General features: G+C 39.9%; 1 protein-coding gene across 1 annotated transcript in view; it reads left to right on the top strand.

Annotated features, from left to right (window-relative positions):
• The first annotated feature begins 7,470 nt into the window (after positions 1-7,470).
• The window catches only part of LOC109051650 (ERC protein 2), an 84,992-nt gene continuing 64,504 nt past the window's right edge, over positions 7,471-27,958 (top strand). Inside the window, exons 1-3 of the mRNA XM_042762932.1 lie at positions 7,471-7,634; positions 18,062-18,199; positions 18,801-18,887. Coding sequence (XP_042618866.1) covers positions 7,572-7,634; positions 18,062-18,199; positions 18,801-18,887 — 288 coding nt within the window. The 5' untranslated portion in view covers positions 7,471-7,571. The remainder of the gene's footprint in view (positions 7,635-18,061; positions 18,200-18,800; positions 18,888-27,958) is intronic.

Here is a 27,958-nt window from a genome sequence, read left to right on the forward strand (position 1 = left end):
ATGTGGATTTTGCTGGTGCCTTTAAAGGCCATATGTACTTCTTTGTAGTTGATGCACACTCTAAATGGCCTGAAGTCTCCATCATGGACAGCACTGCCACAAGCAAAACCATTCAAGTCTTGCAGGGACTTTTAAGTTGTTATGGTGTCCCTAATGTTATTGTCAGTGACGACGACCCACAGTTTTGCGCTGAAAAGTTTTCATTCTTTCTGAAGGCAAATGAAGTGCAACACATTCGCTCTGCACCCTATCACCCCTCTAGTAATGGGCAAGTTGAAAGTTTTGTCCAAACACTCAAACATGCTCTGAAAGCTTCCAGGGGGTCAGCTTCAATCCAGACTTGATGAATTCCTTTTAACATACATAAATACTCCCCATGCTACTACCAAAGAATCACCTGCAATGTTATTCCTCAATCACAAATTAAGAACCCAAATAGATCTTCTTAAACCTAATCTTGCCAGAACCGTGAGTCAGTCCCAGGATGCTCAGCAGTTACGATGCCAAGAACACTCTAAGTTGAGAGAATTTCATGTTGGAGACTCATCCTTGTTCGTGACTACCGAGGAGGAGAATAATGGATGCCTGGAGTGGTAATGTCAAGAACGGGACCTGTCTCCTACATCGTTAACGTGTGTGCTCGTTATCGATCGATCCTGGAAACATCATGTGGATCAAATGTTGAGGCAGGGAGCTCCATCCTCTGATACTCCATCCTCTGTTCTGCTAATTCCCAAGCACATTCCCTTGAGGAGAATGCAGGTGAAAAGTAATGATCTTGTGGATGTGATAACTGATAGCTCAGGGTTAGGTAACATGGACACAGCATCTTCTGAGACGGCACAAACAAGAGAGACATTAACCTGTTAAGCAGCAGCCCCCCCCCCCTTCTTTGGAAAGAAGACCCTTTGGGCTTTACTGTCCATCATCCAGAGTCCATCATCAAGAGTCATCCATAATGCTCAAAAATATAAAAAGTTATAGACACAGAAAAGTAATGGGTTGAAAGTCACATGTCTCATGAGTTTCTATTTCAAATCTGAAGAAGATACCATAAAAAATGAGATTCCTGCAACCATTTTTCTGAGATTATGTCTAGTTTTTTTTAGTGGTCTCATTCTGTTTGTGACACTGTATGCTACAAAACCATGCTGTTTTTTACTACCAAGACGCAGTTTTTTGAGCGTAGGTTATTCCATAATGGATACAAACAATACTGTCCCCGAAGAAATGAGAATTAAACAAAGGAATTACCATCCTTATTGCAACATTATTGCTTTGTTGGACTAAAAGTGCGCTATGAGATGGCGTTTAGTGGACCCTTACCTTTCTAACTAAACCGGGATTTACAGCTGTGGATGTGTTTATGACTAGCTATTAAAACGAATCTGGTATGTACTGTGTTTTGTTTATCCATGTTTTGATGTGTACTGCTTACAAAAATTTAGCAGATACATTCCTTATAAGCTTTCCATTGAAAAACAGAGATCTGTCGTTGATGCTTGATGCTTAGACCTTTATAATGATATATAGTTTGTAAAGATAAATTTTGTCCCGTTTCATTTAATCTATTCGTAAACATTGACATGTGGGACCCTGTATATACTGCGAACAGTTGCTAGTCGCTGTGCACTCGGCCTCCATTGTGTGTTTATCGTATAGCTCCATCAAATATACTGATATTGGGACAAACATGACACATCACCCACAGGATAACACAGCCGCCGGTGCCATAGCCTCTGTTGGTAATCGGTGTGTCCGTGCTCAGCTGTCGACATGATGCACCAGGAATCTTGATTTGTCAAACCAGGCCAGAGGGGCTGTGCTATCACAATTTGTCCTTTATCAAACTGCGATAATCAGCAGCTTTTCTAATTTTGACACCTAACACTCGGGTGGCATATACTGCTCTGTGAACTGCACCTGCTGCACCAGGTTGCCAGGCACGCTCATTGCTTTAAGCTGGGGGTGGTCTCAATGCAACGGCTCGTTGGTGTTCTGTATATAAAGAAGTAAACTTATCATTTTAATTCTATATGTTACATTTATAAAAACTGTATTTGAATTGTTTTGTGTCATTTTATAGATTTGATTAAAACACAATAGATGGCTCTGAATTAGATTTTTTTTGGAACTAAACGAATCAAAAAGAGATTTTCGAAAAAGTAACCATATTCAATCTTGTGGGACTGAATTGTATACTGTGGGAGTGAATTGTATTTTTGTACATCTGAAAATCTGAGTTTTGAATTTTAGAATTTTTTTTTTTAAACTTACTTGTAACATTTTTCTAGCTTCACAGAATACCTTCCAATCCAAAAACTACATTTTATTTGCAGTAGTTTACAGAACTACAATTTGAAATTAAGTAAATGCAGAATTTAAGGAAAGTTTATTAAGACAAACTTTCAATGTTGGCTTTGTGTCATGATGATCATAGATAAAGTCTTCAAGTTGGAAGATTCAAGGCCTTACAGAATCTTTCTCATTGTTTGTTTGAAAGATCTTTTTGACCTTCTTTCTCCATAACACTTGGCTTTTTGGTAAATCATATCCCACACAGGACACCAAACTTGCATCACTGGAGAGGAATATTCGAGACCTGGAGGACGAGATCCAAACGATGAAGACAAATGGCCTTTTGCACACAGATGGCAGGGATGGAGACTTAAAACAGATGGAAGTCTATAAGAACCACTCAAAGTTCATGAAGAACAAGGTAAGAATAGACTCTCTGCACAGAGAGACTGATGGAGGAATGGGTGGACAGATAGGTACTTTCATCTAACAACTACATTTTTCAGTAGCTTATCTTTTTGTAGAATGAAACAAATTTTGTCAGCCTGTTTTGCTCAAGCAGCTTTGGAGCTGAGCAAATGGAGGGAATCACTAAATGTCCTAAAATGTCCTTTGTCATATGCAGTACAAAGATGGGCTGTGTCTGTAATAACCCCCATACCCTTATACAATATATTGCACTATTTGAAGGAACGGCCACTTGTAGTGGTTTTGAAACCACACAGGACATCATCAAGTGCACTTATTCACTCCTATAATGTACCTCAATAATGAATGTACAACCAATGTATGACTTGCTGAATGGTTTGCTTCTAGAGAATACCCACTCCACTGCAAGCATCACGCTGAATTAATTGCCACATCTAGCTAAAAGATGCTGCATGTTGCACTTTCTGCAAACTCAGTGTCTGAATTTGCTCGCTCGTTTTCATTCACTCGGTGAGTGGACTATATTAGTGGAGTAATGTAGATAATAGTAAATGAGGGATTTTCAGATATATCCTCAGATTCATTGAGATTCAATTCTACAAAAAAGTCAAATCACATTTACTTATATAGTGCTCTTCACGGTACACTGTGGCTACATCCAAAATTGCATATTTCAAAAAAGATTCCTGTACCCTTACGAAAAAGAAGTTTATTCAAGTGTGCTATTAGTATACTTCTTTTAAACTAAAAACAGGAAAGTATGCTTTTAGTTAACGTTTTATGTACTTCTCAGAAATGGGGTTTATGTACTCCTCAGAAATATACTTAATATGACACTTAAGTATACTTGACTTATACTTGCAAAAAGTATAAATATATTTGAGCTATACTTGTGCTCCTAGAATCCGTGTTTTCTTTATATATGGTAGAGGGCGCTAGTACACATCTTCTGCACAAAATTTCCAAAAAAAAAAACAAGTGAAGAAGAGAAAAAGAAACAACAGACACTAACACATGTAATCTAACATGATCATCTGACATGGAACAGCATCAAAACTGTAACGTTATGGAATAAAATGTCGACCGATGAAGAGGTAATAATGACTGTCAAGATTTGGGGTGTTGATCGACTCCATCTACGTTTTGATTATCATTCTGAATCCAATTCAAAGTCTTTTTTCAGCTTTTTGTTCAAAATGTTCTATATTTTTTATGAAATTTACCCACATTAATGTGTTTAAAAAAAGAATGCATGAAGCTAGAATAAAATGTTTTTGTTTACAAGCAGATACCCTGTTCTTTCTTTGGATGTTTTGTATGTTCAGATATTCATATAACAAAAAAATATACAAATTAAAGCCTAAATAGAGACATAGTAGTATACTTAAAGTATGATGTAAAGTTCACTTAAAGAAAACTTATGAGTATACTTGCAGTATAAATCTACTGAACTAGTAGTTTACTGAGACTATACTTCAAAGTATACAAAGTATTTAATTAGTAAACCATCAGTATACCTATAAGTTCACTTTTAGTATAATTGCTGTACAAACTACAGACATAGAGGTAAACTAGTTGTGTACTCAAATTTTGCTACTGTTATACTTAAATTATACTTAAAAGTATACTTTTATACACTAGAAAGTGGGCCAATTTAGTCCCAATGAGTATTGAAACAGTAAACTTACAAGTATACTACTAGAACACTGATATTTGTATACTTGCTACATAATGTATACTTAAAAATATATTTGAACTTTACTTGAGTATACTTAATAAAATAAACTTGAAGTAAACATAATTTGGTAAGGGTAGCTCAAACAGCAGCGCATCGCACTAGCAACGCCAAGGATAAAAGTGACGTGACGTGACGTGTGGGCCAACTATGGTAACCCATACTTGGAATTTTCCTCTGTATTTATCCTATCCAAGATAGTGCACACACAGAACAGTGAGTATTAAACAGTCAATCAATCCTGTACAAATGATACAGAATGCAGTGGCACGACTGATCTTCAACAAGCCCAAAAGAGCCCATGTTACACCTCTCTTTATCTCCTTGCACTGGCTACCGGTTGCGGCTCGCATCAAGTTCAAGACATTGATGCTTGCATATAGAACAGCCACAGGCTCAGCACCTGCCTACTTCCACTCACTACTACGAATCTACATCCTCTCCAGAAGTCTGAGATCCGCTAGTGTGCGACGCCTCGTGGTACCATCACAGAGAGGCTCAAAATCACTTTCCAGAACATTCTCATTCACCATTCCTGGCTGGTGGAATGATCTTCCCACCCCTATCCGAAATGCGGAATCCCTGCAATTTTCAAGCGACAGCTGAAAACTCTTTCGAAGCTACTTGATTTCATCACCATAAAAAATGCTTTCTCTTTATTTATTCCTTCTCTTTCTAGCTTGTACATATTGGAACAATGTCTAAAACTTGGCATTACAAGCACTTCCTGTGTCTGTTTGCCTCTTTAAGAAGAACCGCATTATGTATCTCCAAATTGTAAGTCGCTTTGGATAAAAGCATCTGCAAAATGACTAAATGTAAATGTTAAGAAATAGAATGTTACTCCACACTCTCAACTCAATGCTTCACAAATCTGACTGCTGATACCTACTACCAGCAAAAACTACCAACCACAAACTACTTCTACATAATTTTGGAATCACAGCAACACAGCTTTAAGACCACTCCATCCTCTTTTGCTGGTTCCAGGCAATGCATTTGGACAGCGCAGATGAAGATTATTTCAACCTGCAATTGTTCAGTAAGACAGCATTTGAGCAGGTCGCCTACTACTGGCTAAACAGCAGTTCTACCTTCATGTTTCTGGACAACAATTCTGGACAGAACTCCTTCTTTACACCTACAGTATTGCCGGTATAATGATCACATTATGTTCGTTCATTTGTGTCAGAAGAAAACTGGTCACCCTGCTATGTTCAATAATTGAATGTATTGTTCAAAAATCTGATCATGAAAATGTGTTGTTTTTATTACTTTCAAAAGTAAAAATGTGATAATTAACAAACAAATCTAAACTAACAAATTCCAAATAATATAATTTGCAGAGATCAAGGATGAGACAGGAAGGCAACATGCAGAACACTAGTTGTCTCTCTAGTAATGTCACAGATTTATCTCTCTAGTAAATTTGTTTTTTAAATGTTTTCCTAGTTCTAGATTATGTTTCCCCCCTCATTGTGTTAACATGTTATTTATTGTTAATTGTCTGTTTATTTGTCTCTATGTCTCAGACTGATTTGCTGAAACAGGACGTAGTAAAGAAAGAGTCTGAGTTGATGGCACTGCAAACTAAGCTTGACACAATGAGCAATCAAAACTCGGACTGCAAACAGCACATAGAAGTCCTGAAGGAATCTCTCATAGCCAAAGAACACAGAGCTAATATCCTTCAGGCAGAGGCAAGTATTTCCATAAAACATAAATGTACACACATCTGTCACACTTTTCACACCCATAGACAACAGCATTTGACTGTGGTGTCCTTGTTATTTCGATATCATAATCTTCAGCTTGCCCTTTATTGGGACATAATCTCTAAAGCTCACATGGACTACTCAAATGGAACATGGAGTTTGAACGTATTTTCTGTTGTTACATGAAATAAATATGTAAATATATATATATATATATATATATATATATATATATATATATATATATATATATATATATATATATATATATATATAGTATGGGGGGGGGGGGTGCAGTGTTATTGTAAATAGGGAGAAGACATTGTTAAGATCATGTTATCAGTAATTACTTTTAAATAGAAAGAACACTGAGTCTGAAAATGCGGTTGAGGGCAAAGTACCATAATATGAGATATAAGATTTTTGAGATATGAGATATGATGTGTTTTGTTTTTCCATATCACAGTGTAGCAGCTATGCAAATAGACACTGTCTATAATTGAATGGTGTACCTCTCAGGTGAAGAGTAACCTAACCCTCAGTTCTCACATTCTCACTGCATTTTTAATAGCCTGAAATGCTGTAACCTGCATGCCCTGCCTATATATTGGACTTGAATATATGTGTCTTTTAAAATTAACAATACCCATCCTAAATGATATAATGAATAGTTTTAACAGCACTATATCACTCAATTATTTACCTGAAAAACAGGTGTGCAGGAATTTCTGGGAACTTTCTGAATCATAACTCAGAGGGGAAAAAGTCATTAAACTATCCTTTTTCAGCAGGGGCATTCAGAGAACATTGAGGGCATATGTTAGGGCCATAGATTTTACTATGACCTAAAATCACTAAAAGCTACCAATTTACACCATTGTTATAAGACAAGATAGTGTTTTTTTTTTTTTTTTTTTTTTTCAGAGCATTCTGTCAGCTTTTTGAAGTGAAATCATTCAGAGTCTAAGTGACTTGCATCCAGACACATACTATTCCCAAAACTAACTAAACCCAGACACCTGCCTGCCATCTGACAAGAAGTGTCCCTTCTTCCAGGCCCTCAAAGAGAATTATATGTACAAACATAAATGATATGAATTAAAATAAAAGAGCATGTCCTGAATGACAGACTGGTCTAACAGCACTGTCAGAAAAAATAATGAGACCTCTGAGTAGTCCCAAATCTTGGGACCACTCAAATAAATAAATAAATAAATAAATAAAATAAAATTACTTGAAGATTACCATTGTTAGGTTTGAATTTCCTCTAAAGGACAGTTTGTCATTAGGTGGATGCTCTACGTCTACGTCTGGATGAGCGAGAGTCATTCCTAAACAAGAAGATCAAACAGACCCAGGATCTCATAGAAGAGAAGGGAACACTAAACAGTGAGATGTGTGACCTGAAGGATATGCTGGAGGTCAAGGAGAAGAAGATCAACATCCTGCAGAAAAAGGTACACCAGGCATATTTGAAATGTACCAGTGAGTATCAAAGTACCCCACTTATGCACTTAATGATGAGCATTTTGTCCCCCTCAAAAGCAGTTTTACAAACTGATTTTTTTATTCAACAGTAGCTGACTGTACTAAGACCAACATCTGTAGAAAGCCACATAATACACAGCTGTTGAAAACTGATTGGCAATATGATTAAATATATTTATGTATGTCCATTTGTGCAGCCATAGCAGAATGTTTCATATGCTTTCTGCAGGATGTCTGTGTATTAGTAGCAAGACCAGCCAGATCAAACATAAAACTTTAGCATCATTAACACACTAAAAGTTTATCCTGAGAGTTGTCATCTTAGGCGGCTCGAGGACCTTTCTGTTTAGTGAATCTCACGTCAGTCAGGCGAGCTATAATACATGTAGTTCTACTGTTATATTTAGCTGTACAACATAAAATGTTTGTGCTTTCTTTTTTTTGCATGATGATAAATTGTATTTTTTATGTAATTAACTTCAAAATCATCAGGTGTATCAGAGAGTTTGTGACTCGTTTGACTTGTTTGACTGACATAAATAGAGTGACTGCTCTTTAAAGCATCGTGCATGGTTATTTAACCATTATTGTTGTTAGGTTGTTAAGTTGTTAGGTCAGTTAATCTTTGGCTTTTTTTTTAAACAATGGAGCATTCATCAAGACTACAACTTCAGTTGCTACTTAAATTGACCATTTGTTGACATTGTCAAATAATGACAACAGCTCCAATGAAGCGAGTTGGCTGTTGAATTATGGGAGTTTTGTAGATGGATGTATAGGGAATATAGAGATAATTGAAATGGGTATAGTGAGATGTTGACCTGGGTATGGTGTTTTGTGAACGGTGGTATGGATTTAAAGATGTGCTCCGCTCCTATCTACCACACATGACCAAGCATCTTATAAAGCCTTTGTGAAAGATAGCTTTTCAAAAGCATTAGAATGATGCTGCCTAGGTGGGGATCGAACCAGAGTCTCTGCTGCCCTACGTGTCAGATGTTTCCAACTGAACTCCCAAACAATTGAACCCAAGAGCAGAAGAGCAATGAACCAGGATACTTGAGTATATCAGACATAAAGGGTTAGACACAGGACAATTGAATCAAAGCTAAAGGTGCTTCTCAATATGTCTCCTCATTTCCTCGCTCCTCCGTCCTCCATCCTAGAAACCAATCAAGCTTTAGCCATCTTGTAGGACATCTCAATTCTCTGATTGCACCACGAGAAGGCTTTCTGAGGAGTCATGAACAAAGATACACAGGTATATCCTTTGTGGAAGTGTTTTATCCATTAAGCGTGACGCACGTAAATTCTCCTCCCCTTCACATCTGCACAAAGTGCTATGGCAGAAAATACAAACACACATAGATGTGAGTATTAAGCATGAAGTTATTGTAAATGTGGGTTATATTTTGACATTGCCTTTAATTTCAAAGTATTACGTGTATTGTTCAGCACAGTTTAAATTACATTTATTTACGTCTCTTGATTTTAATAGCTTATTGCTTTTCATCTTTAAATTAATGCCTCTCATATTGGTTAATAGAGAACAGAGAATGACTTTAATGTAGGCCTGTGTAGTTAATTTGTTTTGTTGTGTTGATTACACTGTATATTTGTAGTTTATGCCTGCAGGGGTTTTTATCTCTAATGTTTAAGAATCCCGAAACGTAAGTTAAATCCAGCGGTGTCGGGTCATCATTAATCGATGACGTTTTAAAGTGACGTTAAAGGGAGCAAGGATGTATCATTTCACTTGATTAAACTCCCCCATCCTCGTGTCTTTTCCTTGAGTCCTTCCCTCACATCCTGAAGGGGTGGAGCTAAGACACAAGAAAAGGAAACGAGGATGCACAAATAAGAATTGAGAAGCACCCTAACAAACAAGGCACCGAGCAGGGTTTGGGTAATTGGCATCATCTGCAGGCTGTAAGTGCTGTAAGTGCAGGCATGGAGGGAGCATGGCATTCAGGCTCAAGGCTCTTGTCAGGAGGGGAATAGCAACCCAGACACGTGATCTTTATAGATTCAGGTGTCATGAAAGATCACATCTACACCGTGCTGTGGCTAATATTGCTAGCATTGCCAATGCTCTAAATTCAGCAGATAGAAGACAAAATAAATGCTTTATTGCTTGGTTAATCACCCATCCAATTGTTTTTGCATGCCAGGGATTGGCAATTTGAGGGAACACAGATGAGGATTCCAATTTAAATTCAGTAAATAAAATAATGAGCGCAAATCATCCCAGTGCTAAAGTCATCGTTGGCTCGCAAGGGATAACTGAGTAGCGAGTTATTCTGTAATTTTGGTGTGTTTACTGCTGTAACATCTTAATTTTCCACCAGGGATCAATACAATCTATTCTCTGCTTGTTCTCTGTCCATTGACAGTTTAGGAGACTTCATGGATATTAGGGCTGTTTAATAACCTTTACTTCTGATCTCTCTGAGACACACATAAAATAAACAAATAAAATAACATAAATTGATATTATAAGGGCCACTCATTAGCCCAACGATGGAATCCAACAGCATGAAGGTATAATGCGTGTAGGTATTTTATCTAATCTTATGTAAAGTTTAACTAAATTATGAGGATTCAGTATAAATTCGAATCTGGCTCCATGTTTAATCTGACTCCAATTTCAAGTGATCATTAAATTTAGATTTAGGAACTAATCTCACACATTGGTTATGTATTATTTAAGATATCTGATTATTTTGGATATCCCGTACTTCCAATTATCTTTCATTAGGGACCTGATGACACACAGTTTTATGACGGCTGTGTCATGTATCTCACAATCACAAATTCCCCAGTCTGATTTTAGTCGGAGGTTGTGGGTTGACTAATAAGTCGGCCGACTACTGCTTGCTCTTGGCAAAAAGTATTGTTTAGTTAGCCTCTTTCATACAACTTGCTAAATCAGTGATAGACAGAAATAAAAAGGTTTCTGATGCAATGCCTATTGCTCCATTCATTTGTAAGGGAAACAGGTCAATTTAGCTCAAAGGGAATCATTTAAGATTTTAAAGGGAATTTGAACAGAATCACTGTTTCACGGCTGGTCACTGAAACGGCCAGCGATTCACTGAACCAGCCGTTAACATCAAATCTGCGCTGGATATTAATATCCAAAGTATAGTGAAAACACTATTAATTAGCACGGCAACAAGATCGGCAGTTTAAGACATTAACTTGTGAGCACAAAACACAAGATACTTCTCTTTTCAATATAAATAAGGCTTTATTAGATAAATCTAAGACATATAAACTAATCTAACACATAAAGCACATGCACTCACACATTCACACAAGTTGCAGGAGGATAGAACGTTTGGAAAGAGTGAGTTTAAGAGAATGAAAATGTGAAATCCCAAGTTTACAGCAATACGTGAAATTGCATAGACATGAACAACCATTTAATCACTTAATTAAGCCTCGCGTTGAGTTCATCAATGAGGTTAAAATTATATTAGATAACACCAGTACAGATCAGAGTCTGGAGGTACGTTACTTGTGATGCCTGTGTAACGGGGTTCCCTTTGTTGTCGCTGAAAAGGGGGTTTCCCGAGGTTGCTGATTGGCTGGAAGTTCAGTAGTCGTTGAAGTGACGTCTTGGGAAGCCCGTGGTTGGGCGTAGGCTGAAGATGTGGAGTTGTGGGCTGGCTGAAGTTTCAGATGGGCACTCGAGGTCAGACTCGGAGACACGGCGTTACAAAACTTAACTCAGAACACGAAACTCTCAAACGGAAAAGAAAAGAAGTAAAGTTTGACGAGACTAGGTGGTGTTTCTTCTCATCGTGGCTAAGTGGCAGCAGGCGTGCAGGCCGAAGCACGCTGGAACGGCGCTCGAAGAACGCTAAAAGTGATGACAAAGCATGACTAAAAGCAAAGGCTAAAAGCCGGCATGACTGATAGCGCAAGCTAAAAGCAAGCTCAAAGCTAAAAGCTAAAAAAAACTAAAAGCATGACTAAAAGCTTAAACTACAAGCAAAGCTAAAAGCATAATTTGATGGTGTCCTGAGTATTTAAACTGGCATTTTGGCCACACCTCAAATGTTGTCTTGACCAATTAGATACTGTCTTTTCTCAGGGTGTTGCATTGTCTGTCCCACCCATTCATAAATCATATGTTATCTTATCAAGCTCGTGGTCCGAATTTTCCCGCTCTTGCAGTGTATAATTTGGACATTATTCCTATAACAAGAATATGATACATTTGACAAATAACTGATGGTCAGAAACGTTTCAAGCAAGAATATTCGAACACACACATACTAAACATGAATATGATCCCTTAAGCTATTCAAGAGTTATTTAAAAAGACATACACAATAAGTGATTAGAAACATTAAAATCAAATGTGTCGGTTACATGGTTGATATGGAGTTAAGCAATGGCCTGATATCCATTTAGAAGTCTTTTTTGAGTTCATTTTGGTGCCTGTATGCATTGGAAGGCATTCTCTGTGCCATTCTGGGGAGTAAGGATATGTCCTGTGGAGACCAAGAGGGGTTAACAGGTCTCCTTAGGAATTTCAGTCTGGTTTTGCTAGGTGGGGGGAAGTCAATCCAACGATCTTGTTTTCTCTGTCATGGCTTTACATGTGAGTGTCAGACTGTCCATCTCTTCGATTACTTGCCCCCAAATTAGACAATCTCTTCTTCGAATTGAAATTGTCAATAATTGTTCTAATGGTGTTAATGTTGAAAGCTGTTCTGTGAAAGAGTTGGTCGGTTATCAGACTGTGGTGCTGGGAGTTGATTTACAACATCCTGCCTTTCTGTGGAATTCGGCTCATGTTTCAACCAGGCTCCCGATCGAATCTTTAATTTGTCTGGTTAACGCTACACATTAATGAGCCTTGAGTTTGCTCTATCCTGGCCATAGATTTAAGGTAACATCAGCCTCCACATACTCTTTTATTCATAGTTTCATGAGAATCCAAAATAAATCCAACATAACATTTTATTTGTCAGGCAATAATGTACTATGGCAATTACATTATAAAATAACGAGAATCCAATTCAGAAATGATACATACATAACAAAATCTAAGAGAGAGAGAGATGTATACCTGACAGCAAAGAGAGTGTTCTGGGTGCAGAGCTCCAGAGATTTCACCTGCACTCTGGTTACAGAGTTTTCTGGTTACAGAATCCCAGTGACTATTTTGCCTTTTAAATACTCAGACCACAACAATTAATTCTTTAACTCTAAGTTGTAAAACACAGAAGGCTATTGGGTTGGTTGGAATCCCATGAACCAAGGCTTACATCTGGCCAGAGATAGGAAAACATTCACACCAGAGACCTTGTGAATGGCACACAGAAAATACAGATTTGTGAGACTCTTCCTCAGATTTAATCCTAAACTTGGTAAAACAATTATCTTTATTTAAAATAGGTTTCAAGCCTCTCAAATTCAAAATGTTTACTGTGACATTTACAACACCAAGGTCATGGATTCCCAAGGAATGGACATATTAGTAAACTATTGTATACATCGCATATACTGTAAGTTTGGATATAAGGATCTACAAAATGCATCACTGTCATGTAAATGAAGACAACATGTTGCTTCTCCTTTGCATAAAGGTGATTGTCAACAATCTCTGTCATACAGGTTGCCAGAAATTCCCTATTCTCACTGAAAATCAGTGATATCCAGATATTTTATTGCTATAAATTGCTCCCACTGCCTTTCATTTGAAGAATGATATCAATAACACACTTCTGAATGTGATTTCAAGAGGATTTGCTACAAATTGGGGCAGCTTAGACCGGTCATAATCTTGACTCTTTCGGCTGTTTCAGTGGTAAATCTGCATATATAACTGAAGCCAAACAATCTCAATTTAAACAAAAATGCTGTCAGTTTAGAGTCCTGCAGAGAAAGGCTCATTTTTAACACATACAAATGCAATGCACTCCCAGGCCCACAGACGCTCTAAATTACTACCAAATTCACATTTATTAAATTTGGATCACATCTTATCCACAGACAGTTGGCAGTTGACACATGTAGTACAGAACTTGAAGAATGTATTATCTGAATACATTATACAAAGAACTGTAAGATTACCCAGGCATGGTATGTGAAATGTTTTCTGCCATCCCACAATTTTTTTGTTTTTTTAATGGTCTTTTCTTATAGTAATCTAAAAAGACAGCTCACAGAATAGTTAAGCATGGTAATGAATATGACAATTGCAAAAACAGTGCTAGCAGTACCTCAAAAATAATTGGAATCAAATAATAACTATTGACCATGCCAAAAGAGTTGAAAAGAAAAGTTTTGAATGAGGAAATGAAGGGTTCAATTCTGGCTTTACTGGCAGAGGGAGAGTCAGGTTGCTTCTTTCCACACAAGGTCAAGCTGCAGACATTGGGGAAAATAAAGCTACAGACCAGCAGAAGGCCAAATCGACTCTCCGCTGACCAGGATGACTGCCAACTCATTCGAATGTCATTTAACAACTGTAGGATGACATCAAATGACCCTCAAAAAGTATGGCAACTGGCAGCTGAGGTGAAGTGCATGGTGAGGACTGGAGTAAGGTCACCTTCTCTGATGAGTCCAATTTTCAGCTTTGCCCAACACCTGGGCGTCTAATGGTTAAACGGAGACCTGGAGAGGCCTACAAGCCAGAGTGTCTCACACCCACTGTGAAATTTGGTGGAGGATCGGCGATGATCTGAAGGACGCTTCAGCAAGGCTGGATTAGGTCACATTCGTCTTTGTGAAGGGCGCATGAATCAAGCCATGTACAAGGTTGTCCTTGAACAAAACTTGCTTCCTTCACTGACAATTTTCCATAACTCTGAGGATTGTTTTTTTCCAGCAGGACAATGCTCCAAGCCACACAGCCAGGTCAATCGAGGTATAGATGGAGGACCACCAGATCAAGACCCTACCATGGCCAACCCAATCTCCAGACCTTAGCCCCATTGAAAACCTCTGGAATGTGATCAAGAGGAAGATGGATGGTCACAAGCTATCAAACAAAGCTGAGCTACCTGAATCTTTGCACCAGAAGTGTCATAAAGTCAGCCAATAGCAATGTGAAAGACTAGTGGAGAGCATACCAAGATCCGTGAAAGCTGTGATTGAGAATCAGGGTTATTCCACCAAATATTGATTTCTGAAGTTAAAACATTAGTATTGTGTCGTTTAAAAATGAATATGAACTTGTTTTCTTTGCATTATCTGAGGTCTGAAAACACTGCATCATTTTGTTATTTTGACCAGATGTCATTTTCTACAAATAAATGCTCTGAAATACAATGTTTAATTGGATTTTGGAGAAAATGTTGTTAGTAGTTTGTAGAATAAAACAAAAATGTTCATTTTACTCAAATACACATACCTGTTAAACCAAACGATCAAACAACTAGTTACTTATTAGTATGGATATTACTAGCATATTGGCTGTTTATAAGTACTTATACAGTACATATTAATGCCTTATTCTGCGTGACCGTATTCTAGATCTCTTAATCCACCCAATACCTGAACTTAACAACTACCTTACTAACTATTAATAAGCAGCAAATTAGGAGTTTGAGGCAAAAGTTGTAGTTAATAGTTAACAATGAGAATTAGACCTTAAAATAAAGAACTAACAAACAAACAAATAAAATTAACTTGTACAGCCACATTAGCTTTGCAAGCAGAGACAGATTTTTTTTTAAATCAATTTATATATTAATCATCAAAAATAAATAAATAAACAAATGACCATAATTACTGTAAACAAAATGTAAATACATAAATAAAATAATTGTTAATACATGTCTAATCAGTAATAAAAATGATTAAATATTAAAAGAAAAGATTTAAAAAGGATTGCACAGTAGGTGGCAGTATCCACTAAGAATGTAACTTGCCATTAAACATAAGCAGAATGTCTTGCTTCTTCTTAGTGTCCATTTATGTGGTGACTCCTGTATTGTTGTGCTGAGAATGTCTTTGTGTCTTCATCGAGAACATACTCTGAGCTGACTGAACTTAATCCTAGCTGTGTTTTTGGAATCAGTTATGAGCATTGTACATAGGTTTAGGATATGTTGGTAAGAGTGATGAATCTTTCCAACTAAAATTTCCTGAAATGAATGAATTAATAAATTAATGACACATTCATAGCTGACCACAGAGAAAAAATAGGCTACACACATTCTTCACTCAAGTAGACGTACATATACTCATGTTTAAAGTCCCCAAGAATGATTAAAACAGAGTCCGGGTGTTGTTGTTCTGTCTCTGTGATCTGATCAGTGAGTTTCTGTAAAGCCAGGCTCACGTGCGCTTGTGGAAGGATGTAAACACTAACGAGAATGAACGAGTGAAACTCCCGCGGCGAATAGAACGGAAGAGTGTTTCTAGATCTGAACAGCACATCTTCTTTAACACGGTTACATCTGTACACCACCTTTTGTTGATGTAAAAGCATGTCCTGCCGCCGTGCTATTTCCCCATTAATTCTGCGTCACGGTCCGCTCTGAACAGCTGAAAGCCCGGCTGTCTGGAATGGCATCGTTTAGCCAAGTTTCCATGAATCACAGAGCAGCAGAGTGTGAGAAATCCTTATTTGTCCGGGAGAGCAGAAGGAGTTTGTCCGTTTTGTTGGGTAAACGAAAATGTCCAGCAAAACATCAGAATAGTCGAAAACCAGTAATATATCAGGTGATGTGTGGTGCCGAATGTCCAGCAATTCGTCTCTGGTGAAACTGATTGCAGGAATATAACTAAAGACAGGACAAACTAACAAAAACACAAAAACAACTGCAGAGCATGTCACGGAGGCCGCCATCTTGTATTGGCGCCAGGTAATACAGTAAACCTATGGTTGCGACAATATATGGTTTATCTGTGTTCTTCAAGCATCACAGGTATTTTTTTTTTTTATAAGAATAAAGTATTTAAAATGCAATGTTAATCATTGTATAGAAAACTGTAAAATAGTATGATTTCTGCCTAATTCTCTGATATAAAACCTTGTCAGATCGCAAAAGAAAGTTATTTAAAACATACAACTGATGTTATTAAGTGAATTTGGACTAAAACCATGCCATTAAATGGTCTCTTTGTTGGACAGCAGGTTTGTAAACAGACTCACACAAAATGCAAAACTGTATCGCACACATGCTACTGTGGTAAATGTATTCATCGGGGCTTTGGGAATGTCTCTATTCTCTGCCATTTCGACATCACTAACTCTCTCTGTCTCATCCATAACATGAGCCATTCTTCTTGCTCCCTGGGAGCTTCATAGACTACCCTACATCTGTGGTGGTGATAGGAAATGATACGCCAATGAGGGGTCAGGTTTTTGGTATTACATTAGGTTGAAAAAGGTGCGCAATAACAAGAAATAATCTTGATCATCCCACCAAATACAAGTTAAAATTAAAATAACGAGTCTGGATTCAAAATGTAAGAAGTAGAATGTACAGATATTTGTGTAAATAATGTAAGGATTGAAAGTAAATAGGTGTCAGAAAAATTAATTGTAAATTACTGATTTCAGAAAAATCTACTTGTTACTCTAACTTGTTACTTCCAATTTCTGATCAATCAATCAATCAATCAATCAATCAATGCACACACTGGGGTTGTTGTTCTAGGTGTTCAACAAAGTGCTTCCATCTTTTTCACCTGGAACTATACATCAGTCAATTTTCATCTGGAAACACAGATGTGAAGGCTTTTGTTATGAGTTGCCAGCTTTGAACCTTTCAAGAAAAGCAGGAGATGCTTGGGCCAGTGACCACTAGAGGTGGATAACCGTTTAGGCAGGGGTGTCAAACTCAGTTCCTGGAGGGCCAGAGCCCTGCAGAGTTTTGTTCCAGCCCTGCTCCAACACACATACCATGTAGTTTTCAAATAAGCCTGAAGGACTTGATTAGTTTGATCAGGTGTGTTTAATTAGGGTTGAATCTAAACTCTCCAGGGCTCCGGCCCTCCAGGAATTGAGTTTGGCACCCTGCATTAGGAGAACCTGGACTCTGTGCACACTAAAACAGGGAGGTAACACTGCACTTCTACATGGCTTTTGTAGCTTTTTGGTAATGTATTAAGAGTTAATGAACGGAATGCAGGCCAGTGTAGAGTAAGGGAGCATGAATGCATTTTGTCTTTTGCAGTGTTCAAAATAAGAAAGTTTTGTATTTTATTGCAACAGTGCACTTATTCCATGTCTATCAGTTATGTTTGAATTTTTGTAGTATGAATAAAACTAAATATTGTCACCTGTACTGCAATTCAGTGGGTTGCATGTTCTATTAAATAGTGGGTTAACATCAAGGAAGATAATCAACTGTAAGTTGCAGAAACATACAAAACTCAGAAATACTTGGCAATGGTGATTATTTCTCTCTTTGTCTCTCAGGCTGAGAACCTGCAGGAGCAGTTAAAAGACAAAAACAAACAGTTGGACAGTTTGGGTGACAGAATGACGTCTCTGCAAGCTGACTCCAGCAACACGGACACAGCTCTCATTACACTGGAGGATGCTCTCTCTGAGAAGGTGCTGTATATATGCGAGAGAACAAGACAAAGAGCATCAGTGTGCTCATTTATTTACTGTCAGTTGTTACATCATACAAATAAACATCAGACACCATAAGGCAGGAGTGTCAGATCCTGCTCCCAGAGGGCCATTTACTTTCAGGGTTTAGCTATAGCACATCTACCTGTAAGATTCTAGTCATCCTCTATTAGTTTAGGTGTGTTTAATTAGGGATGGAGCTATTTTGATGGAAGGTATCCCTCCAGGAGCAGGATTATACACCCCTTCCACAAGACAATTGGTATCTGGCAGGGATATTTATTTAAAAAAAAAAAAAAAGTCATTTCAAAAAGCAAAAGTGTGCCCTGTCACTGGTGCTGCTGGATGTGGGCGTCCAGGAATTCTGCAACTTTTGAAAAAAAAAAAAAAATAGGTTTTAATGTCAGATCGTTTCCCAGCTTTAATTTAGACAATTTCAGATTTCAAACTACCACAGTCTTGGAGGAATGGAGCTCCATTCTCAGCTGCTGCCATTTTAGTTCTTAATCAAAAATGGATAAAAAAAAAAAAAAAAAATCTGTATACAAATGACTAACCACTACTTTCTTTTCTGCAACAGACAGAAGAGGCAGAAATGTATAAGAAGGAAAATAAGGAACTGAAAAGCCAACTTGTCTCCCTACAACAACGTCTCTCAGGGAAAGAGGTATGTGAGTAGAAATGTCAGAAAACACCTAAACCTGGTTCTCAAACTTCACACCAGTCTCATTTGCTGCTTTCTAAATGTCATTGTTAGAATGTTTGTGTCTGACACATCCAGACACTCACAAACATGTTGTTCAGGTCATGTTTGTAAATGTGTTGGTGTTGGCCATTTCCTGTGACACAGACACCATCAGGGGCAAACTGGCTAAAGGGATGCACCTCATTTACTCAGAATTTCAGTCCAAAGACCTGCATTGCTATCACTAAGCAACTGCTCAACAGTTTAACCTGGGGTTATAAAACACACCATGGCGTCACAATTACATATGACATGAATGCTGTATATTTACATTTCTGCTGATTATATTCCATCCATGAGATGTAATCAAAATACAAAATAAAGATAGGTATTCTCTTACACTTTTCTATTTAACACTAACTCAGGTAAATCACACAGTGGCTCAAGTTTTCGTGTTTTGTCATAGAGAGAGAGAGAGATGAGGTGAGAATCTAACCACAGCCTGTTTATTACAAATGAAGAAATTATGCAGGTAACACAATCCAATGGAAACTGTAAACGCAACAGCTCAGTCAAACGTGTGCATTTAAATACTTTCTGTGGGTGTAATTAATTCTTAGGGACTGCTCAGTATCACAGTCCCTTGGTGTGGTTAATATTACCTCCAGTAATACTTAGCTTTGCTAATTCTTAACTATACTTTATAAATGTCACCATCTTTCCTTTGCAAAATCTGTCCTTATTGTTCATCATGCTTGGACAATCTGTTAGAGAATGTTTATTTTATGTTATCTTGAGAATACAGACATCAGTCTAGGAAACAAAAATCTTCTTGCTTTTTGACATGGTGCCACATATAGATGAGGTGCAGTTTCCCAAAAGCAGCAGTCATAAAGAGTCCTGAGTCTTAAACAATCCTGAGACTTTACAACGTCAATAACAGTATCAGCATGTACTGTATGAAGTTATAGCACACAGGCCTCTGCATATTTATTGTACCAACTTTTTATTTATTGTTTTGTCACAGTTATCAGTAAGATCATGTTTAAATAATAATAATAAAAAGTCACTAGGTAATAAAAAAAAGTCTTACAATTTATTATTTAAGTTTACATTTTACTTTATCTACAATCGTGGCCAAAATTTTGAGAATTACATAAATATTAGTTTTCAAAAAGTTTGTCAGAATTAGTGGGTTTTTGTTTGTCCACCCGCCTCTTGAGGATTGCATTGTTCTTCACCAAACTGTTGTTGGGTTGTTGGAAGAAGTTGCTGTTGGAGGGTGTTTTGGTACCATTCTTTATTCATGGCTGTGTTTTTGGGCAGAATTGTGAGTGAGCCCACTCCCTTGGATGAGAAGCAACCCCACACATGAATGGTGTCAGGATGCTTTACTGTTGGCATGACACAGGACTGATGGTAGCTCTCACCTTTTCTTCTCCAGACGAGCCTTTTTCCAGATGCCCCAAACAATCGGAAAGGGGCTTCATCGGAGAATATGACTTTGCCCCAGTCCTCAGCAGTCCATTCACTATACTTTCTGCAGAAGATCAATCTGTCCCTGATGTTTTTTTTTGGAGAGAAGTGGCTTCTTTGCTGCCCTTCTTGACACCAGGCCATCTTCCAAAAGTCTTCGCCTCACTGTGCGTGAATATGCGCTCACACCTGCCTGCTGCCATTCCTGAGCAAGCTCTGCACTGGTGGCACTCCGATCCCACAGCTGAATCCTCTTTAGGAGACGATCCTGGCGCTTGCTGGACTTTCTTGGAGGCCCTGAAGCCTTCTTTACAAGAATTGAACCTCTTTCCTTGAAGTTCTTAATGAACCTATAAATTGTTGATTTAGGTGCAATCTTAGTAGCCACAATATCCTTGCCTGTGAAGCCATTTTTATGCAACGCAATGATGGCTGCACGCGTTTCTTTGCAGCTCACCATGGTTAACAATGGAAGAACAATGATTTCAAGCATCACCCCACCTTTTAACATGTCAAGTCTGCCATTCTAACCCAATCAGCCTGACATAATGATCTCCAGCCTTGTGCTCGTCAACATTCTCACCTGAGTTAACAAGATGATTACTGAAATTATCTCAGCAGGTCCTTTAATGACAGCAATGAAATGCAGTGAAAGGGTTTTTTGGGATTAAGTTAATTTTCTTGGCAAAGAAGGACTATGCAATTCATCTGATCACTCTTCATAACATTCTGGAGTATATGCAAATTGCTATTATAAAAACTTAAGCAGCAACTTTTCCAATTTCCAATATTTATGTAATTCTCAAAACTTTTGACCACAACTGTATAAGTGCATTATTTTAAACGTTTACAGAAAAGCTGTTTCTTCAGCTGCTTTTTGAAGGATGTGATGCTTTTATCAGTTCAGGTGGAGGTTGGCAGCTCATTTCACCAGTGAGGAACAGAGAAGGCAAAGGTTTTGGAGAGTAAATTTTTTTTTCTTGTTGTGAAGGAACAGCAAAGCGTCACTCATTCAGTGACCAGAGCATACATTGGTGAGTTTAGGTAGGGAGTAGTGTTAATTTTGTCAGGCCCTTTTTAATTTAGTATTAGTTAGGGCCCGAGCACCACGGTGCGAGGACCCTCTTGGAATTGCTCTGTTACTTCTTCTTCTTCTTCTACTTCTTCTTCTCCAAAGTGAATTGCATTTTTGAGGGCCTAAACATGCTCCAAAACTCACAAAACTTTGCACACTCATCAGAACTGGCGAAAATTTACATCTGATATAGGTTTCAGAAGTGGGTGTGGCAAAATGGTTTGATAGCGCCACCTGTAAAATTTTAACGGAGTGTGCCTCGAGCTACGTTTTACGTACATGCATGAAAATCGGTACACACGTGTAACACACCATTACCTACAAAAAAGTATCTCAGTATAAAATCCAAAACTCAACAGGAAGTATGTTATTTTGAATTTCCTGTACAATTTTTGTGCAGTTTTTGCCATTTCCATGCCTCGTACTTTGACAAACTCCTCCTACAATTTTAATCGGATCATCTTCAAATTTGGTTCAGATGTTTCGCCTTGAAACAGGAAGTTGCTGTAACTCAGGCAAGCAATGTCCGATCTGCCCCAAACTTCACATGATTGATAAGAGTTCTGTCCTGAACAAACACCCATGCCCAAATTCCGTTATAGTCATAGCGCCAGGAAGTGACATAGTTAACACTGTTATGGACTCCTGGAAACATATTAAAAAGCATCAACAAGTGTTAAATAGACTGGCAACATGCTAGAAACATACTAAAACATGCTAGCAGCACTTAGCTAAGTGCTAAAGCATGCTATTAATGCAGTGAAACAGAAGGTTACTGTAACTCAGGCATGCAGTGTCCAATCTGCCCCAAATTTAACAAGTTTGATAAGAGTCCTGTCCTGAACACACCTACTTGCCCGTATTCAATTATAATCATAGCGCCACCTGCTGGCAACAGGAAGTGTCATGTTTAACACTTATATGGACTCCTAGCAGCATAATAAAAAGCATCAACAAGGGTTGAACAGGTTGCCAACATTCTAGAAGCATGCTAAAACATGCTAGCAACACTAAGCTAAGTGTTGAAGCATGCTATTAATGCAGTGAAACAGAACATAACTGTAACTCGCACATACAATGTCCAATCTGCCACAAACTTCACAAGTTTGATTAGAGTCCTGGCCTAAAGATATCTACATGCTCGTATTTGGTTATAGTCATAGCGCCACCTGCTTGCAACAGGAAGTGACATGTTTTACACTGTTATGCACTATTAGCAACACAGTAAAGTATGACATTGTGTGCTAAACATGCTAGAAATATTCTCAAACATGCTAGCAACACTTACTAAAGTGCAAAAGCATGCTATTAATACTATGAAACAGGAAGTTGTTGTAACTCATGCATACAATGCCCAATCTGCCTCAAACTTCACACGTTTTATAAGAGTCCTGGACTGAACACATCTAAAGGCCAATATTTAATTATAATGATAGCGCCACCTGCTGGCAAAAGGAAACATCTTGTTTCACACTAACTTAAAAATGCAATGCTTGATCTGCCCCAAACTTCACATGTTTGATAAGAGACCTGGCCTGAACTCATCTTAAGGCCAATATTAATATCAATATTAATTTATAATCATAGCGCCACCTGTTGGCAGCAGGAAATTTGTCACAAATATTTACCATTTTATAAGCATATTGCCCAACTTTCGCTGTTCTTCTATGGCCACGGGGTGGCTGTGAGCCCAGGAGCGAGGGGGCTTTTTTATCTGTTTTTGGATTTTTTTTTTTTGTTTTAGTGTAGTCTTTTAAATTAGTCTTAGTCCTGAGTCAAATGTACTTTTTAGTTATCATATTTAGTCAACCTTTTCCTGTTTTTGTTTAGTCAAGTTGGACTAAATGTCTGAGCATTTTAGTCTAGATTTAGTCAGTGGAATCTTAGTCACATTTTCATGCTGTATAATGGTTGAACTGCTAAAAAATTATTTTTGCTCAAAATTATAATCGTAATGATTGTTGTTATTTGAGAAATTATTTTTTGCATTTCATATATATATAAAAAAACAGTGAAATTCCTAATAGTAATTCCAATAATTCAAAATTGCAATATTTCTCTATTAAAACAACAGTGGTTGAATAAGTACATTTATTTAACAACCACAATCACAAAGAATATAGTCAAGATCTCATGACAGAACACAGACTGGCTGAATGACATTTTCATTTAAGCTGAACATCTCATATGGAGATTGATTTTTTTTTTGTTCGTTAAATGTAAGTTTTTGTTTTTTAAAACAGCCTATCGACCAAGCGGCCAGCTGTAGATAGTGAGTTTATTTGATCAATTTAGTTTTCTCAAATCATCACGACTTGCCTAAAATAAAATCTATAGATATAAAACAGCTGAAGCATATCTCAATGTTAGGTTAGTTTAAACATTATGAACCTATAAATTTGCACTGTTAGAGGCATACCAAATCGTTTGTGCAGAGATTGGAAGCTGAAGCAAGCTTTACAGGGCATGGAGGCATCAGTGCGATCACTTGCATTGGAAACATTTTAAAATATGCCAAATTTTTTGCTCATAAAGAGTAATACAGCATTCAGAAAAGGGTCTACGTTTATTTGTGTGCACTTACAATATCAAAAAACTTTGTGCTTTTATAAAATAAAAAATAAAAATAAAAAACAGGATGGTTTCTGCAGTTTTGGTTTGGAGCAGGAGCACTTCTGATAAACCGAAACTCAGCGAATACTTGCCTCACTGACTTGATAAATATATCTATAGAAAGCTTTGAATTATTACTTTAAAATGAAATAATTCAAATAAAAAAACAAAAACTCTTTCAACAATTGTAGCGCCACAGGGTTGTGATGGAGTTCAGGTTGTGGCGTTTTCCATGGACCCCATATGTCGTTCGACATAACTCGTAGTAACCAACAGATGGGGATTGTCTCGGTTCCCTTTCAGTTGGTCACTCTCGACGTCACGTCGGTGACCGACTAATTGGGATATCACTTCGATAGACCAGTCTACTTCAAATGTAAACTTAACGAGCCAATGCACATTGGCATGCAATTATTGCATCCAGCTGCCACTGATCACAACGTGAGTATAAGATGGCAGCAGGTGCAATGCATAGCAGCTTTTCACTTCGAAGCCGAGAGACAGTATCGTTCTGCTTACCTCAACTGTGTCTACGGTGAACTGTGAGTTCAGCACCCTCTGGGAAGCTTCCTGGGTTGGCGAGACGACATTTCAGTGGAGGTCGTTCCAGTGTCGAGTGGATTGCACACTTCTGGCTGCACTACCCCCTGTCGTGTTGCAAGCGGCCATCTCCCCTGTGCGCCTCAGCACTAAAAGAGCATTTCCTAAGAGCAAATTTCCTCTAAAAGAGCTCCACGGGTGCGTCTTTATAAAGATGACGGATCGTCCTTATAAGGATGCCATTACACCCATGCGTTTCTGGATGCGGTTGTTACTTGGCACCGGGTGACGGTCACGATCGCTGCCTCACGTGTCTGGGTGTCAAGCACGCTGAGATGGCTTTCGTGGATGCGTCATGTTCTCATTGCGGGAAGATTACCATCTCAGAGCTGCGAACCAGGCTCCACTACCTTCATGGGGGTGGAGTCCCGCTGCCTCTGCTGAGTGAGCTCCTCACTCACCACCCTTGATGGTGGTGCAGCGAAGGGGTATTCGGGAATCCCGTCAGTGGAGTGGGTGGTAGCGATGCAATTGTGTCCTAAGTCCGTCTCCTTCTGGCATGGAGACCCGGTGATTCCTTCCCGGGCCTGTAGGCACTCGTCTGGTCTGACTGGCAGTGCCTATGCGGCTTGTGGGGAAGCTGCTTCTGCCTTACACACCATGGCGTTACTGCAGGTGCACCAGGCTAAGGCACTGAAAGACCTGCACGAGGGTGGTCACGATCCAGAAGTTATGAAAGAACTCAGAACTGCCACTGACCTCGCACTCTGAGCGACGAAGGTCACCGCGAGTTCCCTGGGTCGTGTGATGTCTACTCTTGTGGTCCAGGAGCTTGTGGGGAAGCTGCTTCTGCCTTACACACCATGCACTGACAAGGTCCGGTTCCTCAATGCCCCTGTTTCCCAGACTGGCCTCTTCGGGCGACGCAGTCGAGAGCTTTGCACAGCAGTTCTCGGCCGCCCAGAAGCAGAATGAGGCGATCCGACACATCCTACCCCGGCGGGCAGCTGCTGCCTCCACCCGGCCGCAATGCCCCAGCCTGCTCGTTGCCGAGGGTGGGCTCCCGCGTCCGCCTAGGGTGGGCTCTAGGGCGCGATAGAGCCGGTTCCTCCAGCCGATATGAGGACGGGGTTTTACAGCCCTTACTTCATTTTACCCAAGAAAGGCAGTGGGTTACGACCGATCTTGGATCTGCGAGTTTTGAACCGGGCCCTTCATCATCTACTGTTCAAGATGTTGAGATTGCAGCGATTGACCTGAAGGACACGTACTTTCATGTATCGATCCTTCCACGCCACAGACCTTTTCTGCGGTTTGCGTTTGGAGGACGGGCATATCAGTACAAGGTCCTGCCCTTGGGGCTGTCCCTGTCTCCCCGTGTCTTCATGAAAGTCACAGAGGTGGCTCTTGTTCCCCTCAGAGAGCAGGGTGTTCGCATTCTCAACTATCTAGATGATTGGCTGATACTAGCACAATCTCTGGATCAATTGTGCGAGTACAGGGACCTGGTGCTCCGGCACCTCAGCCTGTTGGGCCTTCAGGTCAACTGGGAGAAGAGCAAACTCTTGCTGACGCAGAGGATCTCTTTTCTCGGTATGGAGTTGGATTCGGTCGAACAGACAGCACGCCTCACAGAGGAACCTGCACGGTTGGTGCTACCCTGCTTGAATACATTTAAGGGCAGGACAGCGTTCCCACTGAAAATTTTTCAGAGGCTCCTGGGGCATATGGCAGCTGCAGCAGCACTTACACCGCTCGGCCTGTTACATATGAGACTGCTGAAGCACTGGCTTTATGGCCGAGTCCCGAAGTGGGCGTGGAAACGTGGCACTCACCGGGTCCAAGTTACACTGGCCTGTCACCAAACCCTCACCCCATGGTCAGATCTTGTGTTTCTCCAGGCAGGGGTGCCCCTAGAGCAGATCTCCAGGCATGCTGTGGTTTACACGGATGCCTCCACCACCAGCTGGGGGGCCACGTACAACGGGCATGCAGTCTCAGGGGTTTGGACAGGCCCGCAACTGCAGAGGCACATCAGTTGCCTAGAGTTGTTAGCAATGCACCTTGCCTTAAACCGTCTCAAAGGTTGCTTACGAGGCAAGCATGTGCTGGTCCGAATGGACAACACAGCGACCGCTGCGTACATCAACTGACAAGGTGGTTGCCCGCCACCTCCTCCTTTGGAGTCGGAAGGTTCTTAGGTCACTTCGTGCCATTCACATTCCGGGCCTGCTCAACCGTACAGCCGACAACTGTCTTGAGCAATGCTCCCGGGAGAATGGCGACTCCATCCCCTGACGGTCCAGCTGATTTGGAGACGGTTTGGAGCCGCTCAGGTAGACCTGTTTGCTTCTCCAGAGACCTCTCACTGCCAGTTGTTCTAATCCCTGACCGAGGGAACTCTCGGCACGGACGCACTGGCACACACCAGGAGCAAGTCTTGCTAGTGGCGCCGTATTGGCCCACTTGGACCTGGTACCCCGATCTAGTGCTCCTCACGACATCCTTGGCCGATTCCTCTGAGGAAGGATCTACTGACTCAGAGACGGGGCACCGTTTGGCACCCACATCCAGACCTTTGGAAACTCCATGTCTGGTCCCTGGACGGGACCCGGAGGTCCTAGGTGACCTACCCCAGGAGGTAGTGAACACCATCACTTCGGCAAGAGCACCGTCTACGAGACACGCTTACGCCTTGAAGTGGAACCTGTTCGTCGAGTGGTGTTCTTCTCACCGAGAAGACACCCGAAGATGCCCGATTGCGGTCATGCTTTCCTTTTTGCAGCAAGGGTTGGAGTGAAGGCTGTCTCCCTCCACCCTCAAAGTCCAGTCCAAAGTGCTATTGCTGCATACCATGACCCCGTGAATGGGAAGTCTTTAGGTAAGCATGACCTCGTCATCAGGTTCCTTAGAGGGGCCAGGAGGTTAAATCGTCCATACCCTCTTGGGACCTGACTCTGGTGCTGAAATCACTACAGCAGGGCCCATTCAAGCCTTTGCATTCAGTTGAGCCAAAGTTTCTTTCATTAAAAACTCTGCTGCTGCTTGCACTGGCCTCCATCAAGAGGGTAGGGAACCTGCACCCATTTTCGGTCGACGATTCATGCCTAGGGTTTGGGGTTGGTTGACTCCCAGGTAATCCTGAGGCCCCGGCCCTGCCCGGCTACGTGCCCAAGGTTCCCACTACACCCTTCAAAGGCCAAGTGGTCAACCTGCAAGCGCTGCCCCTGGAGGAGGCAGACCCAGCCCTGGCTTTGTTCTGTCCCGTCTGAGCATTGAGATGCTACGTAGACCGGACACAAACCTTCAGGACCTCAGACCAGCTCATTGTCTGTTACGGAGGCCAACA

This window comes from Cyprinus carpio, chromosome A8 (genome assembly GCF_018340385.1).
Source record: "Cyprinus carpio isolate SPL01 chromosome A8, ASM1834038v1, whole genome shotgun sequence".
Taxonomy (NCBI): domain Eukaryota; kingdom Metazoa; phylum Chordata; class Actinopteri; order Cypriniformes; family Cyprinidae; genus Cyprinus; species Cyprinus carpio.